The 19,648-nt window shown below is 39.7% G+C and overlaps 1 protein-coding gene across 2 annotated transcripts in view; it reads right to left on the bottom strand.

Moving 5' to 3' along the window:
- Positions 1–11,911, bottom strand: part of TMEM170B (transmembrane protein 170B) — a 45,887-nt gene extending 33,976 nt beyond the window's left edge. For both annotated transcript variants that reach the window (XR_009211327.1, XM_032140712.2), the window contains exon 1: positions 11,241–11,911. Coding sequence is in view for 1 of the 2 variants with exons in the window: in XM_032140712.2 (XP_031996603.1) it covers positions 11,241–11,337 (97 nt within the window). In the remaining variant the exon portion in view is untranslated. The remainder of the gene's footprint in view (positions 1–11,240) is intronic.
- Between the last annotated feature and the right edge of the window lie 7,737 nt (positions 11,912–19,648).

Raw genomic sequence — 19,648 nt, 5'->3', positions numbered from 1 at the left:
CTGACCTCGTGATCCACCCACCTCTGCCTCCCAAAGTGCTGGGATTACAGGTGTGAGCCACCGTGCCCGGCCTGAGGCTTCTTTTAAATGTGTTGGTACTGCCACTGTTTATTCTGTGATTATTTTATTGTTCATGTAGTCACTAAAAATAAAAAATTAACCTATCACACCTGATATAATCACATATTAAATAAATTTATATGCTCACTTTATAGAAAATGAGATGCATGCAAAATGCTTTATATAGTGTCTGATACACAGTGAGGGTTCAATAAATACAGCCATCAGTAGACTTATTCATCTGATACTACAATAAGTTCAACATGCTACACTCTCTGGGCTCTCCTCTTACCTCTGACCCCTCTTTTATTATTATACTTCAAGTTCTAGGGTACATGTACACAATGTGCAGCTTTGTTACATATGTATACATGTGCCATGTTGGTGTGCTGCACCCATTAACTCGTCATTTACATTAGGTATATCTCCTAATGCTATCCCTCCCCCTTCCCCCCACTCCATGACAGACCCCGGTGTGTGATATTCTCCATCCTGTGTCCAAGTGTTTTCATTGTTCCAATTCCCACCTATGAGTGAGAGCACGCAATCTTTGGTTTTCTGTCCTTGCGATAGTTTGCTCAGAATGATGGTTTCCAGCTTCATCCATGTCCCTACAAAGGACATGAACTCATCATTTTTTATGGCTGCACAGCATTCCATGGTGTATATGTGCCACATTTTCTTAATCCAGTCTATCATTGATGGGCATGTGGGTTGGTTCCAAGTCTTTGCTATTATGAATAGTGCCACAATAAACATACGTGTGCACGTCTTTATAGCAGCATGATTTATAATCCTTTCGATATATACCCAGTAATGGGATGGCTGGGTCAAATGGTATTTCTAGTTGTAGATCCCTGAGGAATCACCACACTGTCTTCCACAATGGTTGAACTAGTTTACAGTCCCACCAACAGTGTAAAAGTGTTCCTATTTCTCCACATCCTCTCCAGCACTGTTGTTTCCTGACTTTTTCATGATGGCCATTCTAACTGGTGTGAGATGGTATCTCATTGTGGTTTTGATTTGCATTTCTCTGATGGCCAGCGATGATGAGCATTTTTTCATGTGTCTGTTGGCTGCATAAATGTCTTCTTTTGAGAAGTGTCTGTTCATATCCTTCGCCCACTTTTTGATGGGTTTTTTTCTTGTAAATTTAAGTTCTTTGTAGATTCTGGATATTAGCCCTTTGTCAGATGGGTAGATGGCAAAAATTTTCTCCCATTCTGTAGGTTGCCTGTTCACTCTGATAGTAGCTTCTTTTGCTGTGCAGAAGCTCTTTAGTTTAAATTAGAGATCTCATTTCTCAATTTTGGCTTTTGTTGCCAATTTCCTTCCTTAGTTTCAATTCCTTGTCCCCATCCCTACCTCCTCTCTCTTCTGTTTAGGTTTCTTTTCTACAGAAAACATATCCCTAGAAATTGTGACTCCTCTTCATGAACTATCTTACTTTCTTAGACCTTCCTTTCAACCACTAAACAAAGATAAATACATTTTATTATCACAGTTAATATTAAAGAATCAAAATTATAACTCAAGCAGTCCCAAGACATATCCAGAAAATGGTTCAGATCGAAGAAATGTCATCTGGACCTTGGACTTGCTATTGCCAGAGGATATGAATTTATGATTCAAAAATAATGAGACAGAAATTAGGAAAATAAAAACTTAATGACAAATGGTAAACACAAAAAAAAATCCCTAATGACAATTTTGGTTTTTAAAAATTATAGCATCTTCATTCTCAATAAGATATACAGGTAAGCCTCCTAAGAAGTTAAATCCTATGAAGGCCGTATTATACTGGCACTTACTATTTGACTCTGTACCTATCAAGGATAAGGACTTTTCACATTTTTTTAAAAAGTAAAATGGAGGTCTGATACAAATATTGAAAAGTACCATATATCTTTAGGGCACATTTACAAAACATAAATAACTCTAAGTAGACATTTGAAGTAACTTTTTCTACTGAAACTCACCTCCTATAATAGAGCCTTTAGGAAGAGGAACTTAACCTAAAGGTAAGGTAGAATACAGAGTAACCCCGAGAGAAGTATGCCTTCTTGGGAACGCTACTGAACGAAGGTGCTGACTATACCAGTATGAATGTGAACAATTCCAAATATATATACTAAATATTCACATTCTTTTTTCTTTTGACTGACACTAAATATTGAAACAAAAATGACTTAGTAGCTATAATGCCTAAAAGGGAACTATGATGTAGTATGTATATGTGCGTGTGTATACATATCCTAAATATACATATATACAATACTCTTCATTTAAATATTGAAACAAAAATGACTTAGCAACTATAATGCCTAAAAGGGAACTATGATGTAGTATGTATATATGCATGTGTATACATATCCTAAATATACATATATACAATACTCTTCATTTATCTGCAGTTTCACTTTCTGCAATTACAGTTACCCACTATCGACTATTGTCTGAACATAGATAAGTATAGTACAATACAATATTTCGAGAGTGAGAGACCGCATTCATATAATTTTTATTACAGTATTTGTTGTTGTTAATCTGTGACTGTGCCTAAGTTCTAAGTTAAACTTTATCATAGGTATGCATGTGTAGGAAAAAACACAGTACAGGCATGTGTTGCCTAATGACAGGGATACATTCTGAGAAATGTGTCATTTGGCCATTTCATTATTGTGCAAACATTATACAGTGTACTTACACAAACCTAGATGGTATAAACTAACATATATTCCATTTAGGCTATATGGTATAGCCTATTGCTCCTAGGCAACAAACCTGTATAGCATGTTACTTTACTGAATACTGCAGGCAATTTTAACACAATGGGAAGTATTTGTGTCTCTAAACATAAAAAGGTTAAGTAAAAATATAGCATAAAAGATTACAAAATGGATATCTGTATGGGGAAGTTACCATGAATAGAGCTTGCAGGCCTGGAAGTTGCTCCAGGTGAAATTGTGAGTGAATGTGAAGGCCTCAGACATTACTGTATGCTGCTGTAGACTTTATAAACACTATACACAGGCTACACTAAATTTATTTTTAGAATTTTTTTGTTCCTTCATAATTAACCTTAGCTTACTGTAACTTTTTTACTTTATAAACTTTTAACTTTTTAACTATTTTCTAATAACATTTAGCTTAAAACACAAATACATTGTACAGCTGTATGAAAAATACTTTATATTCTTATTTTATAAACTTTTTCTACTTCTAAAATTAAAAAATTGTTAAAAACTAAGACCCAAACATACATATTAGCCTAGGCCTACACAGGGTCAGGATCATCAATATCACTGTCTTCCACCTCCACACTTTGTCCCATGGAAAGTCTTCAGGGGCAATGACAGGCAGGGAGCTGCCATCTCCCCTAAGGTAACAATGTCTTCTTCTGGAATCGCTCCTGAAGGATCTGCCTGAGGCTGTTTCACAGGTTGGTTTTTTGTTGTTGTTTGTTTTTTTTTTAGAGTCAGAGTCTCGCTCTGTTACCCAGGCTGGAGTGCAGTGGTGCAATCTCGGCTCACTGCAAGCTCCGCCTCCCAGGTTCATGCCATTCTCCTGCCTCAGCCTCCCAAGTAGCTGGGACTACAGGCGCATACCACCATGCCCAGCTAATTTTTTGTATTTTTTTTTAGTAGAGATGGGGTTTCACCATGCTAGCCAGGATGGTCTCAATCTCCTGACCTCGTGAACCACCTGCCTCAGCCTCCCAAAGTGCTGGGATTCAGCTTTTTTTTTTTTTTTTTAAACAAGTAGGGGTACATTCTAAAATAATGATAAAAAATCTAGTACAGTAAATACATAAACCAGTAACACAGTTGTTTGTTATCAAGTATTATGTACTGTACATAACTATATATGCTCTACTTTTACACAACAGGCAGTACAGTAGGTCTGTTGACACCAGCATCACTATTAACATGTGAGTTACATGTTGCGCTATGACATTAGGATGGCCATGATCTCAGTAGGTGATAGAATTTTTTTAGCTCCATTATAATCTTATGGGCCCATCATCATATGAGGTCCTTCTTTGACTGGAAAGTTACATGGCACATCACTGTATATATGGGGTTCAGAAATATCCATGGTTTCAGGCATCCACTGGGGGTTTTGGAACATATTGCCCTTGAATAAGCGGGACTACTACTACTACTACTACTACTACTACTTACTACTAGTACTACATACACACACACACACACACACACACACACACACACACAAAGAGAGAGAGAGAAGCCTTTTACTCTTCATTCCAGGTTGAATTCCCAGCCTCCCAATGCTTATTACCAATAAAAAGAAGGGAACACCTGCCCCCACATTTGCTGCTGACACAGAAAGACCAGCCTGAAGCGGCCCTCATCTTTTCCCAGGGACCAATTATCCCTTTCCTAACACCAGCCAAGTTTTGCATTTATACTGGGATTTACAGACCCTGCCCTTTTCTAAATAAAAATTCTTCTCTAAACTCTTAGCAACCAAATTTGGGTCAGAACACTAAGATGGAAGCCAAAATAGTTAAAGAAAATAAAAGTAAAGCCAAAACAAAAAACCATTTAATTGTAGATTTTTTTAAAGTCAAGCTACCTAAAAAACTGTATATACAATATTGACTCTCATTTTAGATTGGGGTTGGGAATTTAGAACATATTCAAAGAAAGAAAATCTATTTGAGAAAGAAAGGAAGCTATTTATCTCTCTATTTCAGAAGCATATAACTGACACAGTTAAACAATTTAGGAATCCTGTGAAAAACACACTTAAAGAAGTGATATGTACAGAAAGAGAACTTTGGCAATGGTTATTAAGTGACAGAAATGGGGTTTCTAGGGATTAATATGCTCTATATGGAATCCCCATACAAGTGTCTTCCAAGGCAGGGGAAATAAATAGCAGGCTGAACTTGGTAGGAGTTCTAAAACTGGCTAGATAGTAAGTATGGATCACTAGCTTTTACAAAGGCAATGGCAACTTAAAATTTTAGAAAGCCTAATATATTACATTTTCCAGTATATTTTATTTTCTGGACAAATTAGTTCCATTCATACATCTTCAGGCTCGCTGATGCAAATACTTACCAGGGTACTCTTAAGCACAGGTTGAATATCCCTTATCTGAAATGCTTGAGACCAGAAGGATTTCAGACTTCAGATTTTGCAATATTTTCAGGCTATTTACGATTCAGCATCCCTAACCTGAAAATCTGAAATCTGAAATGCTCTAGTACTTCCTTTTAGTGTCATGTTGGTGCGCAAAAAGTTTAGGATTTTGGAGCATTTTGAATTTCAAAATTTCAGATTAGGAATGTTCAACCTGTACCGTGATATTTATTCTCTCTCGACCTGCCTGAGTTAACAAGCTATGTAGGAGAGAAAGGAAAGGCAGAGAACAAAGGGCCAGGAAACTCTGGTTCCAGTTCTGCCTCTGTCATTAAATAACTGATCTCAGCCACGTCACTTCACTGATGGAGTGATATTTCAATATTTCTCAAATTAAGTCGTTCTGGCTGTAAAATGTTAAGATGTTTGTAGTTCTCATTATTACTTTTTAAGAACTTATTTTTATCAAAGTAATATATAAACAAGACTACTTTCTAGAGGTCAGTCTCTAAAATAAAAAGGTCAGTATATTTTCCCACTTCACCTATTGGAATAATACACGAAGTGAAAAATCACATCACATCTCTTTGTACATGGGAAAAAAACACTAGTGACAGCATACTTCCCTTTCATTTGGTATCCAATTAATCAGAATGCCTATTAAGCAAATTTGTGCAAATCCTTCACACAGTTATTTCTTAAATCCAAGTAGTACCGGTTCTAGACTATGCTCCTTTCTATTAGTTTCATTTCCAAGCTTATGCTGACGACAAAAATGCCTTCAGACTTAACAGTATATGTTATCATATTATGAAAAAAGATATTGACTTTTTCACTATTAGCTATCGGATCTAAGCAAGTTACTCTTTGCTTCAGTATCTGAATCTGTAAAATAAGAACAATAATCTCCCTCAGGATTGCTGAAAAGATTAAACAAAATATATGAAAGCATTATACCCAACACAGAAAACTACTCTCAATAAGCATTTGCATGTTTTAAAGGTATGTATAAAAATGATTTATACGAGTTGCTTAAACACTTCATTCCTCTTTAACAGCATATTCACTCCAAGAGATGCAGCTGAGAAACAATGCAATATAGAACGTTTAAATCAAGCAACTGTTAAAATTTTAAACATTCACCTCAATAAACATGTATTTATCATTTACTACGTGCCAGGTACTATAATGTTAGGGTATAAGAATTCAAAGGTGAGGCAATGGACTGACCCTCAAAAAGCTCACAGTCTAGAAGAGATAAATACAAATTATAATGTAATTGAAAAACATAATAAAAATATGTACAAAGAGCAGAAGTAGCAAGATAAAGCAAGAAATTAATTTTGCTTGAAGAAAGTAAGGAGGAAGTAGCTGAAGTAGCATAGTAAAGAAGAAAGAGGAGTCAAGGGCAAAGACTTGGGTCTAAAGCCCAGCTCAGTCATATACTAGTTGTAAGATTTGGGACAATTTAATTTACCCCTCTGAGTTTCCTTTTAAATGTACTTTGAAGAGTTATTCTGGAGATTAGAAATAATATATGTAAAGTGCCTAACACACAGCAGCCATTCAACAAATGACAGATGTTTCAGAAGTTGTGTTTACTCACCTCTTTTTAGTAGACTAAGTCGTAAATGGCACTGTAGGTAGCATCTGTTAACTAATGATTAAGATACACATGGAATTACTAAGGTCACTGGCATGGCGAAGGCCACAGTGAATCCCATCAGAATATTATCACTTACAGACTGCCACTGTTGAGAAGACATGTGGTTCCTAACATGTGGTACACTCAACCACTAGTGAAACATATTTCTAATCTGTTTCTTTCTGCATTTTTACCCTGACACCTAGAATTTCACATATTCAGACAGTAATTATTTCCTAGTAGAGGTTCCCATGGTCCTCAGTCCCACCTCAGTCCTAGTTTGGGATGTTCGGCATATCCTTTATGAAATCGTAAGGTCCAATGAGCAACTGGCAAGTATTAAGATCATATGGAAAGACAATTGGAGCTAACCCTGGATGAATAACTACTATTATCAGCTTAATGGGTGACTTGTGGAACTGGAGGCAATTATAATCATTAGAATCTTACTTATTTAAAAATATTGTTGAAGCTGGCCAGGAGTTAAGTTACATTTACATTTACTCTATGGCTCCCAAAGCTAACTTTCTCTAAAAACCCCCTGATGAGCTAAGCCAGTGATTAACATCTACAAGCATACCTTGTTTTATTGTACTTCACTTTATTTTGGCTTTTACAAATGGTAAGGTTGAGGCAACTGTGTCAAGCCAAGTCTATCAGTACTATTTTTCCAACAGCATGTGCTCACTTTGTGTCACATTTTGGTAATTCTCACAATATTTCAAATTTTATTACTGTATCTTATTATTATTTTATTATTGTATTTTATTATTATAGTTATCTGTGATAAGTGATCTCTGATGTTACTATTGTAATTGTCTGGGGGTGAGACAAACTGTGCCCATGTAAGACAGGGAACTTACTCGATAAATCTTGTGTGTGTTCTCACTGCTCCACCAACCAGCCATTCCCCAGTCTCTCTCCCTCTCCTCGGGTTTCCCTATTCCCTGAGATACAACAATATTGAAATCAGGCCAACTAATAACCCTACTACATTGGCCTCTGAGTGTTCAAGTGAACAAAAGAGTCAGATATCTCACTTTAAATCAAGTGCTAGAGATGATAAAGCTTAGTGAGGAAGGCACGTTCAAAGATGAGTTAGGCTAAAAGCTAGGCCTCTCGTACCAAACAGCCAAGTTGCAAATGCAAAGAAAAGTTCTTAAAGGAAATTAAAAGTGTTACACTAGTGAACACACAAATCATAAGAAAGCAAAACAGACTACTCTCTGATATGAAGAAAGTTTGAGTGGTCTAAATAGAAGACGAAACCAGCTACAACACTCCCTTAAGCCAAAGCCTAATCCAGAGAAAGACCCCAACTCTCTTCAATTCCATGAAGGCTGGGACTTGAGAAAGCTGCCAAAGAACGTTTGATACTAGCAGATGACAGTTCTTGAGGTTTAACAAAAGACACCTCCATAACATAAAAGTGCAAGGTGAGGCAGCAAATGCTGATGTAGAAGCACAAATTATCCAGAAGATCTAGCTAACTGATGAAGGTGGCTATCCCAAACAACAGATACTCCATGTAGATTAAACAGCCTTATATTAGAAGAAGATGCCATTTAGGACTTGCACAGCTAGAGAGAAGTCAATGCCTGACTTCGAAGCTTCAAAGGACAGGCTGACTCTTCTTAGGAGCTAATGTAGCTGGTGACTTTATATTAAAGCCAATGCTCATTTACCATTCTGGCGCCCTTGAGAATTATGCTAAATCTACCCCGGCCGTGCTCTATAAATGAAACAAAAAAGCCTGGATGACAGTACATCAGTTTACAGCACAGCCTACTGAATATGTGAAGCCCACTGTTGAGAACTGCTCAGAAAAAAAAAGATTCCTTTCATTTTAATGAGTATTTTCTTCAATGACAATGTACCTGGTCAACCAAGAGCTGTGATGGAGATGTCCAAGTAGATCAATGTTGTTTTCATGCCGCTAACACAACATCCATCCTGCAGACCATGGATCAAAGAGTAATTTTGACTTGCTAGTCTTATTATTTAAGAAATACACTGTGTAAGAAGGCTAAAACTGCCAGAGACAGTGATTCCTCTGATGGACCTGGGCAAAGGAAATTGAAAACCTTCTGGAAAGGAGTCACCATTCTAGATGCCCTTAAGAACAATCGTGACTCATGAGAAGAGGTCCAAATATCAACCTTCATAGGAGTTGGAAAGCAATTGACTCCATTCCTCCTGGATGACTTTGAGGGGATCAACACTTCAGTGGAGGAAGTAACCACAGGTGTGGTCGAAATAAGCAAGAGAACTAGAATTAGAAGTGGAGCCTGAAGATGTGACTGAATTGCTGCACTCATGATAAAGTTTGAATGGATGAGGAGTTGCTTCTTATGAATGAGCAAAGAAAGTGGTTTCTTGAGATGCAATCTACTCCTGGTGAAGATTATGTGAAAACTGTGGAAATGACAACAAAGGATTTCGACTATTACATAAACTCGGTTCATAAAGCCGCAGCAGGGTTTGAAAGGATTGACTCCAATTTTGAAAGTTCTACTGTGGATAAAATGCTATCCAACAGCATCCCATGCTACAGAGAAATCTTTCACGAAAGGAAGAGTCTATTGCTCTTCCTTAGTGGCAAACTTCATTGTTGTTTTAAGAAAACTGCCATCATCCCAATCTCCAGCAATCATCACCTTGATCAGTTAGCAGGCACCAACACAAACACAAGACCCTCTACCAGAAAAAAGATAACGTCTTTGCTGAAGGATGTTAGCATTTTTCAGCAATAAAGTATTTTTAAATTAACGTCCATACTTTTTTTTCAGACATAATGCTATTTCACATTTAAAGGCTACAGGTAAAATGTAACTTTTACATGCACTAGGAAAACAAAAAAATCATTTGACTCACTTTATTGCAATATTTGCTTTATTGCAGTGTTCTGGAACCAAACCTGCAATATTTCCAAGGTATGCCTGCACAAATATATGTTAAGTCCCCACTTTTCATTTCACTTAAACAAAAACTGGTACAGTTCAAATACCAAGCAGTGGATAAATGCAAGCAAAATCAAAGTAAGATAAAGCAGTCTACCTCTAAATTCAACTGAATCATGAGATGGTCTTTATGTCCATTTAGTTTTCCAGAATTATAACAATATGTTCCTTACCGGCAATCACCATGTAAAGCCAGTCTGTTTCAAGTTAAATAACCACAGCTTAAAAGTGAGGATAGCATGAAGCAATCTAGAATCTACTTTAACTGTATAGTCTCCATTCAAAGAAACCAGTGTCCTTAAAGTTGTCTTTTGTGGTATATAATTCCATAAAATTTTCTTCTATGAATGTTTGTATTCTATACCATGCCAGACTTTATATATATGTTATATATATGAACATAGGTTATATTTGTAAAATACTCATAACACTCTTAACCAGTTTGACAAAATGCATTTTGAAATACTAATGTTCTATTGAAATTAACTGCCCTACACATTTTCAAGAACTAAAGCCTGAGTATGTTTTTAAGATTTTTTTTCCTCTGAAAAGCAGGCACTGAGGAGTCACCAAATCGCAACTGAATTTCTTTCTCGTAAATTCTACTTCAGAGAATAATTTTTAAATTCGGAACTCAAAGTATAATGTAAGCATTTCCACATAACAAAACCAGAAGTTTCTTCACAAAGCAAATCTACAGACTGAATGAAAATATTGTGTGTTTTATCACTCACTTTTACAAATAGAAATTGATGTTATAAGGCCAATTCCTGACAGCCTTAATAAATGAAGGGAAATACACAAAATTATCAAACGTCTCAGAAGCAGCAGCTGGAGGCCTGAGGGAAAGAGACAGACAGACAAAAGGAAATGGGAGGGGAAGGAGATATATGAAGCTAACACGCTTAGGCTGCACTAGACCTTAGCTCAGCCCCTGACCCACTATAATTTACTCAGTTATCTACCTCGCCCAAAAAATTAGCGGTTGAAAAGTAAATCGACCATTGTGGGCAGTGATTTTAGGTCCTACATTTGGCTTGAGATTTGCCAGAAAGAAAAAGAGCTAAATCAGAAAAAGATGTAAATAGCAAGAAGCGATGTGTGTGGAAGGGGGAGGGGAAGAGGGTAATGGAATAAAAGCGAAAGGCGCTCAAGTCTCAGCACTAAAGCTACTCCGCGCGTACTACAGAGGCCGGGCCGCCGCCGGGAGCTCTCCCCGTGCAGGGCAGGAGCGAGGGTCGCGGATGCTCCCCCTGCGACTCAGGGAAGGGGGTGGCGGGCGCCGGCGCCCCCGGGACACGCGCAGAGTGGCTCCGATTAACACCTTCCTCGCCGGGACCTGGAGCTCCGAGCGGGGCGCGCAGGGGGTGGGGCGGCGAGGAGCGTGTCCCCTCCCGGGGATGGAGAAGACAGGAGAGGGGCGGACCGCATCCCCGTTCCCAGCCCAGGCGCGTCAATTACCCGTGAGGTTCCTCAGCACCGTCCCGTGGGCCCAGAGGCTCAGGACCTGCTGCACCGACAGGTTGATCATGGAGTGGTCGCCCCCCTCCGCCTTCATCTTCCCCGAGGGGCGCCCGCCGCCCTCTCCTCGGGTGCCGGGCGGCGGCGGCGGCTGCGAGGCTTGGGGGGCGGCGGCGGGTGCGCGGCTCCTCCAGGCCGCCGCCGCTGGTGGAGGCTGCGGGACGCCTGGCCGGGCGCTGCTGCTGCTGCAGCCGGAGGGCCTCCGTGGGGGGGCCGCTCAGCGTGTCTCCCAGGCAGCCCCCTCCCCGCCGGGGAGACATTGAGGACGGCGGACGGAGGAAGGAGGGGAGGGGGCCGGGCGCCGTCCCCGCGCGGCCCCCGAGCGAGGACTCGGGGCGGAGGAGGCCGCCGCCGCTCCCTCTCAGGGGCAGCGCCGCGCCGCGGGGGCCGGACACGCGAGGAGGCCGAGGTCACGCCAGGAGGCCGGTGCTGACGGGCAGCCGGCAGGTGCAGCCCCCGACAGGGCCCAGCTCATCGCCGCCGGAGGACGGAGACGCGGGACCGGCCGGAGGCTGCGGCGGCACCTGCCGCCCGCCTGCCCGCCTGCCCGCCCTCAGGTCGCCGACACTCGAGGAACCGCCCCCTCCACCCGCAGCCGCCGGCGGGCCACTCGTGCGCGCGCACGCGCGCACCTCTCAGCGCCGGCCCCTCCTCCCCTGCGCTCCCCGGAGCCTCTGCGCATGCTCACTCCCCCGCTCGCCGCGACCCGCCGCCCTCCGACAGCCGGTCGGCCCCAAAGCCCTCCTTCTCGCTCTCCCCTCGCGCTCCAGCGCGCGTGGCTGACGGCGCCGAGCGTCGGCCCGCAGTGGGGCGGAGGGAAGCGCGGTCTACGTCACTGGCGCCACCGCCGGGCCTTACTGCTGATTGGGCGCTCCAAGGGAACAGCCTCCACGCCCCCCACCCCCGGACCCCGGGCGCGCGCCCTGAGAGACCTGGAGACCTGTATCCCTCGCCCTGGCCCGGCTGGGTGCGCGCGGTGCGGGCGGCGTGGGCGGTGCGGGCATTGCGGGAGCCCGCGCTCCAGGGGCAGCCCTGACCCAAGGTGGGGCTGTTGAACTCGGTGAGGTGGATGCTGTGACAGTTCAGATTTTTGCCTTACAATGTAATGCTTTTGATAAAGATGCTTATGCATAACTTTTTTAAAAAGGTGTCACTATCTCAGCATTTAGATATATTAATTTGCGGGGTTTTTTTTCTGAGCCCGAATCGAATGACCTGGATAGGTCACTTACTTGCAGAATGCATGTTAAAACCCCTAAAACACAAATAGACCCGCGTTATCATTCTGCTAATCCCTCTTCCCGCAGCAAGAACTTGGGCCTCCCAGGGTTCCAGGACCTGCCTGACATTACCTGTTTACTCCAGGCTCGGCAGGTGTAATCCTCAAGGCCATCGCCGGCTCTAGCCCCCCTTTTCTTTGGTGGTAGTATGCTTTTATCTAAGTTGCGTCTGTTATTTTTTTCCCTCGAACTTAAACTAGATCTCTCTCCCCATGCTTTGCTGTCTTTCTTCATGTCCAGCGTTAGCCAGAGGAGCATCTAAAATCCAACTACAAGTTAAACTCCTCGAAATTTGAAACCTTCTAACTTTAAAAAATAAAAATTTAAGTTTTAGCAATAACATAAATATGCAATAGCCAGCCCCTCCCCCCACCTTTTTTCAACCCCTCTGCCATCTGGATAAAGAAAAATTTACAAAGAGAAGTGAAGAAGTACCTGCTGTAGCTAAATCATGAAGTATACTTGACAAAGCACTGAAGGGTGGAATTACCTGTCAAATGGTTCTCTTGGTGACCACTTTAAAATAATATTTACATACACACATTTATTTCTTTATTTGTGTTTTCCTTTTGATGTCACAACATAAGAGAAATTTTTGCACCATCAATAGGAATTGAGCCAAAACTCATAATGTAGTGTTTATCTTCCTCCTAGAATTTAACTTAATTAGATCTATTAAGATTACAGAATATCAAACCTAAAAGAGGCTTTAACATTTTTCTAATTTTATTTTACAGATAGGGAAATAGATTCTGTGAATTAAGTGACTTGACAGAGATGACAGCACTTCAGAGCCCAGTTTCTGAATTCCTGGTCTATTATTCTTTCTAGCAACCACGTTATCTTTCTTAACCCACTGTTAACTCCCTCACTTTAAGATTCTCGATGGGGAAGTGCAGGTTACCTAATGATATTCTTAAGGGACTTGGCATTACATAATTAGTGGTGTTAGGGAATGTGACCACATTCAGTGAAGGGTTCACAGCAAACTCCCTGAGCAGGCGCTCATTAAACTCATATCAGAAACCTTTAGTTAGTTTACGTTCTTAGGCTTGCACACTATTATTTAAAACACAGCACGCAGTGAAAATATTCAGAACCTGGGACAGTGCCTGGCACATGCACCACAAATATTTGTTGAATGAATCACTGAATGATCTTTATAGAAAAGTCAGCATTGTTCTTGTTCTGAATAAATATTTTTTACAGAATCTAAGTGTTCATGTCAGGAAATGAGAAAGACACAGCAATGAAGTCTCAAGCCAGTAATGTTATTTGCTGCCCAACAACTTCTCCCCTGCTGTTCAGTTCAATTTAATTGGTGTCTATATTTATTTGGCATCTACTATCTGTAATGTTCTGTGCAAGGTGTTATCTATAAGATTTGAAGATAAGGGCTCTACTCTCTAGGCTACTTAGGTTTTCCTTGATAAAAGTAATGATCTTGGCTGTGTTGGAAGCTTATATCCTTAAGAGAATTAGACATTTTACCAACAGCCAGAGTTATGAAACCCAAAACTGAGTTAATACAAATGAAAGTTTTGGAATTTCTTTCCTACAGATTTTTTATTTTGAATTGATACACCAATTCAGGAACAGTTTAGTCACGTTCCTGTCAGAAATCAGGGAACATACCAAGTGAATCCAAAAATTTCCTTTCAACTCTGTGCCCTTCAGCGTGAAACAATTCACAAACGTAATTCATAAACCAAAATTCCTGGTTTATTTCTCACACGTAAGTGAGAGAACACCCATTAGCCTTAGTCATTTTAAAAATTGTCCAGAGACAACCTAGAGGAAAGCTTTTTAAATCAATTAAAATATAAAATGATATTGATCTTTTGAGAAAAACATCTTCAGGTATCTTTTCAGCAGCACCCCACTCTACTGGTATCAACTTACTGTATTAGTCCATTTTCACGCTGCAGATAAAGACATACCCAAAACTGAGCAATTTATAAAGAAAGAGGTTTAATTGGACTTACAGTTCCACGTGACTGGGGAAGCCTTACAATCGTGGTGGAAGGCAAGGAGGAGCAAGTCCCGTCTTACATGGATGGCAGCAGGCAACAAGAGAATGAGAAAGACGCAAAAGTGGAAACCCTTGATAAAACCATACAGAGTCAAATTATATCATTCCTCCCCTGGACCCTGCCCAATCTCATGTCCTCACATTTCAAAATCAATCATGTCTTCCCAATAGTTCCCCAAGGTCTTAACTCATTTCAGCATCAGCTCAAAAGTCCACAGTCCAAAGTCTCATCTGAAACAAGGCAAGTCCCTTCCGCCTATGAGCCTGTAAAATCAAAAGCAAGTTAGTTACTTCCTAGATACAATGGGGGTACAGGCATTGGATAAATACAGCCATTCCAAATGGGAGACATTGGCCAAAACAAAGGAGCTACGGGCCCCATGCAAGTCCAAAATCTAGATTGATTCAGCTTGATTCAGCTCAGTCTAGCTCCACAGGTCTTCTCATTTCATACCTGAGGCTAAGGAAGATGTCACGCTCTGAGTACATGACATTCTCATGGTATAGGGCTGGAACCAGGGCTACAATGGGACACTGGCCTTGCCTGCAAAGCCTTGCCTGCAAGTCTTGACAACAGACTCTGAAACACTCTGTTATCAAGATAAATAATATACTAATATATTTTTAAAAATAAAAATTCATGCAAAAATCCATGATTAATGAAATACCAAAATTTTAAATAAACACAGAATCTCACCCTGCACTTGCAAGACCTTGTCTCACCCACCTCATCCTTATCCCAGCTCTGGCATGAACAAGAGAGGCAGGGCTAAACTACACAGGTGCATTTAAAGTTCATGCTCAGATATGGGGTCCATGTCACATACATGTCACATATCCACATTCCCTTGTTTGAAGCAGATTGCATAGTTAAGCCCCTAAGTGAATGGGATAAAAAAGTATATTTCGCCTACAGAGAAGGATGAAAAGAATGAATGGGAGGGGGCAACAAATGGTAATGAACAAATAATGCGGTGTTAACACAGGCTGAGTGAGGTTAAGTCTTCTACAAATAATATATTTCAGCCTATATTTCTGTGTACTTTTTGTAGTTTGCCCTTCATGAATTTTGATTCTATGTGTTTTAGTGAACACATATGTATGCAAGATTTATGATTTTGCTTCTTGAAATTAAAAATATATTAATTTCCATTATAAAATGCTTTTAAAATTTATGTGAATCTTGTCTGATGTTAAGGTCTTAAGTCCTGCATTCTGTTTGCATTTGCCTGGTATGTATTTTTCCATTCTTTTTCAACTTTTGAATAACTTTGTTTTAGGAGTTTGACATCGTGATCCAATATGAAATTTCTAATTTAATAGAAGAATTTCTAGATCATTTCTAGTCGTTGATATAATAAATATGTGGTATTACTTGCATCATAGTTATATTATTCTTTCTGTTTTTGTTGCTTCTTTTAAAAGAGTATTTCATGGGTATGGTTTGTGTTTCCTTTGCCTTGTTTATATGTTCCTTATAATTTGAAAGGATTGGTTTTGTTTTTATATTTTATAGTAATCTCTGTGACCATAACTGATATACACTTCATCTTCTGTTTAGAATGTATCTAGTGATCATTCACTCTCAGCAATCCTAAAATCATATAACTCCACTTCCTTATAACCTGCTTTTCCTCCCCTTCTCCATCAGATTATAATATATATTTTTTCTATTTCATACTTCTACAGCTAAACTACCTAAGTTTTAATCCTGATTTTATTGCTTTACCAGGAGTGAGCATTCAACATTCAGTGTTACTTAACCTCTGTAACTTTCAGTTTTCTCCTCTATAAAATGTGAACTATAATATTCTATTATATGTATAATATATCTGTTATTCATTATAGATAGTATATATTTTATTATAATATTTCCTTGAGATATTCTGAAGATCAAAGTACTTAGCAATTAAGTGCTTAGAGTGGAGTCTGGAGCAGTAAATACTCAATGAATACTAGTTTTTATTACTGTAACATTTAAATATTAATAGATTTTTTAGAACTGTATGGGAATGGGAATCTTCTAAATAATTATTTATTTTGAAGAACAAGCAGGAAGAAATTGTGAAGGATTCTCTTGATGGGCAAGAATCTACCTCTTTCCCACCTTTTTTTTTTTTTTTAGTGTGATGAATTCATGTGACTGAAAACTCTCATGATATGACGTGTGATCAGTGAAAAGTCTCCCCCGATCCCTGGCCCCCAGGCACTTAGATCCATGCTGCCTGGGAGTTACCTGCCCTTCCTGGGCCATAACACTATTTCCTTTAGTAAAAGTGTGGAAAGTGATGTTTGGGCATGAAGAAATAATTTAAAGTAGGGTGGAAACTGTAGTATTAAGAGAATGTAAGTGATAAAATTGAGAATACAGGAGAAATGCAGGTTTAGTGACAAATGCCCATTAAAAATAGCCCTATTTGCTCCCAAACCTAGACCATTTACAAAATATTGGTAAGAACGTGGTTTTCAGGGGCTCCCAACTGTATGCAGCATTTTAGTTAGGGAAAGAGTATTAGTCAGGATTCTCCCAGAAAAACAGAACCAATAGGTTGCATATGTATAGAAAGACATTTATTATGAGGAGTTGGCTCACACGATTATGGAGGCTGACAAGTCCCAGGATCTGCAGGGTGAGTTGGCAAGCTGGCAACCCAGGAGAGCCAATGGTGTAGTTCCAGTCTGAGACTGCATTGCCTGAGAACCAGGAGAGCAATGTTTCCATTCAAAGACACTTACGCAAGAATTCTGCCTTCCTTGGGGAAGCCTTTTTACTCTATTCAAGTCTTCAGCTGACTGGATGAGGCCCACCCACATGAGGGGAGGGCAGTCTGCTTTATTTCATCCACCAATGTAGATGTTACTCTCACCTAAAAATACTCTCACAGAAACACCCCAAATAATGTTTGACCAAATAACTGGATATTCCATGGCCCAGTCATGTTGACACATAAAATTAACCGTAATTCTATTTAACACACAAAATTAACCATCTGAGAAATTCAGGAGATTTGAAGACACCTGGGTTATACAGTGTGTTCAACAGAAGGCACAACCCTCCTATTATTGAAGGAAACTTTGAAATGAGAAATGGAGTTGTCATGAACAGCTTGAAAACTATCATTTATTTAACACTTTCTATCTTTCACATACCAGTCTGTAAACTGTTAACCCTCACAACACCCTTTTAAGGTCGTGCTGTTATTAGCTTCACTTTTCAAATAAGGAAATTGTGGCTCTGGGCAGCCGGTAACCTGCCAAGGTCACCTAGCCCAATACTGTCTCAATCCAAATCCCCAAAATTTAACCATTACTTCTTCAATTTGCCCCTTGTTTTAATAAGACTTCGAGGCTCAAAACTTACAGGAACTTTAGATCTGCTTGTTGAATGACTTCTGAGGCAGAGATATTCACTGTTCACTAAAATCTCTTCTTCCTGGGCGTACAACCTGATACATTTCCCAGCCACCCTTGCAGGGAAGTATGGCCTTGGAACGTGCCCAGATGTGATGTGTGCCACTTCCATGCCTGGCATATCAAAACCTCTTTTAACTGTTGCTCCATACTTTTTACTTTTCTGACTTATTTGGATGGTGACACTCCAGTATTTTTGAAAGTCACATATCAAAGATGTCAAAGCCAGTATCAGCCCGGGTTCTTGAAAGAGTGCATAGAACAAGACAGAGAGCCCCCCAGCTGATCTGGAATCCCTTTGAACTTCCTTGGTATAGAGCTTATAAAAGAAAATAAAATTTTAGGACTCTCTGAATTTATTATGCCAACAGGGAAGGTAAGCCCTGGAGACTGAGTCATGTCACATGTTTGGAATTCTGCTTCTTACATTATAGCTTAACTCTCTTCCTCATTGTTCTTGTTCTGTAAATGACTGAGACCAGAGCCCAGATCTTTCCTTCCAATCACTGATCTTTGTTATAGATTAGCAGCCTCCTTTATTGTCCTGTATCTAACTCAGACCAGATGGCGCTCAGGACCCCATAACAGTTACATCTTCCATGAGGAATGTTAAATGTACCTTTCTCAAGGGAAAAAGACCACCTTAGCTAATCAGATCATTGTAACAAGGCATTAAAGCTTAGATAAGTCCTATACTTGGGAACACTGGCTTCCATTCTTTGGAATCTGTACTTCCTAGGCGGGCCATCCCCACATTGCACTTGAACACACTCTCCTTAAACTAGATTTTGACTATTTTGATTATTTTAGGTTAGCAAGCTGTTGTATTTTGGGAATTTTCCTTCAGCGGTTGAGCTTCCCTAATTAGTATTCCGATACTGCTCTGTTAAGAATACATTCTTTTGTATTCCAGGTTTCCAGTGATTCTATTTTCTAGAAGTCAATTGGTGAATCCAGCTTACTAATCAAAGCTAGATGATCCAAATTTTCTGTAGACACAAACAATTTGAACATATCTTGTCTACCCACAAAACCCTGCCACCTTGCAGCGGGCAAAGGCTCTTTCCTAGAGAATTCATCCAGACCACCTTTCTTCACTTACTACGACTTTCTAAGTCTTTATATAACATACAAAATAAATGTTACCCCATCACTCTTCTCTATATTAAAGTTCTGTCCAATTGGGTACCTAACCCAATCCATCATAAATTGAATTCAACTAGAAATATTAGTTGCATTAAAAAAATTGAAACTCTGAAAGTAAATATTCCCGATGGTCTTTTTTTCTTTTTTTAAAATTATTTTTTAATTTTTTAATTATTATGGGTACATAATATTACAATTATTTTTAAATTAATTTTTAATTTTTAATTATGGGTACATAATAATTCCATTTATGGTGTACATGTGAGTTTTGATACAGGCATACCATTTATACTGACCAAATCAGGGTAACTAGGCTCTCCTTCATCTTAAGAATTCATTATTTCTTTGTGTTAGGAACATTCCAATACCACTCTTTCAGTTATTTTAAAACATACATTTTTGTTAACTATGGTCACCCTATTGTGCTACAGAATACTAGCTCTTACTCATTTGATCAAACTGTAATTTTTGTGCCCATT

Source organism: Hylobates moloch, unplaced genomic scaffold, assembly GCF_009828535.3.
Source record: "Hylobates moloch isolate HMO894 unplaced genomic scaffold, HMol_V3 SCAFFOLD_20, whole genome shotgun sequence".
NCBI lineage: Eukaryota > Metazoa > Chordata > Mammalia > Primates > Hylobatidae > Hylobates > Hylobates moloch.
The sequence above is the reverse complement of the archived record's forward strand: the minus strand, read 5'-3'. Positions and strand labels throughout refer to the sequence as shown.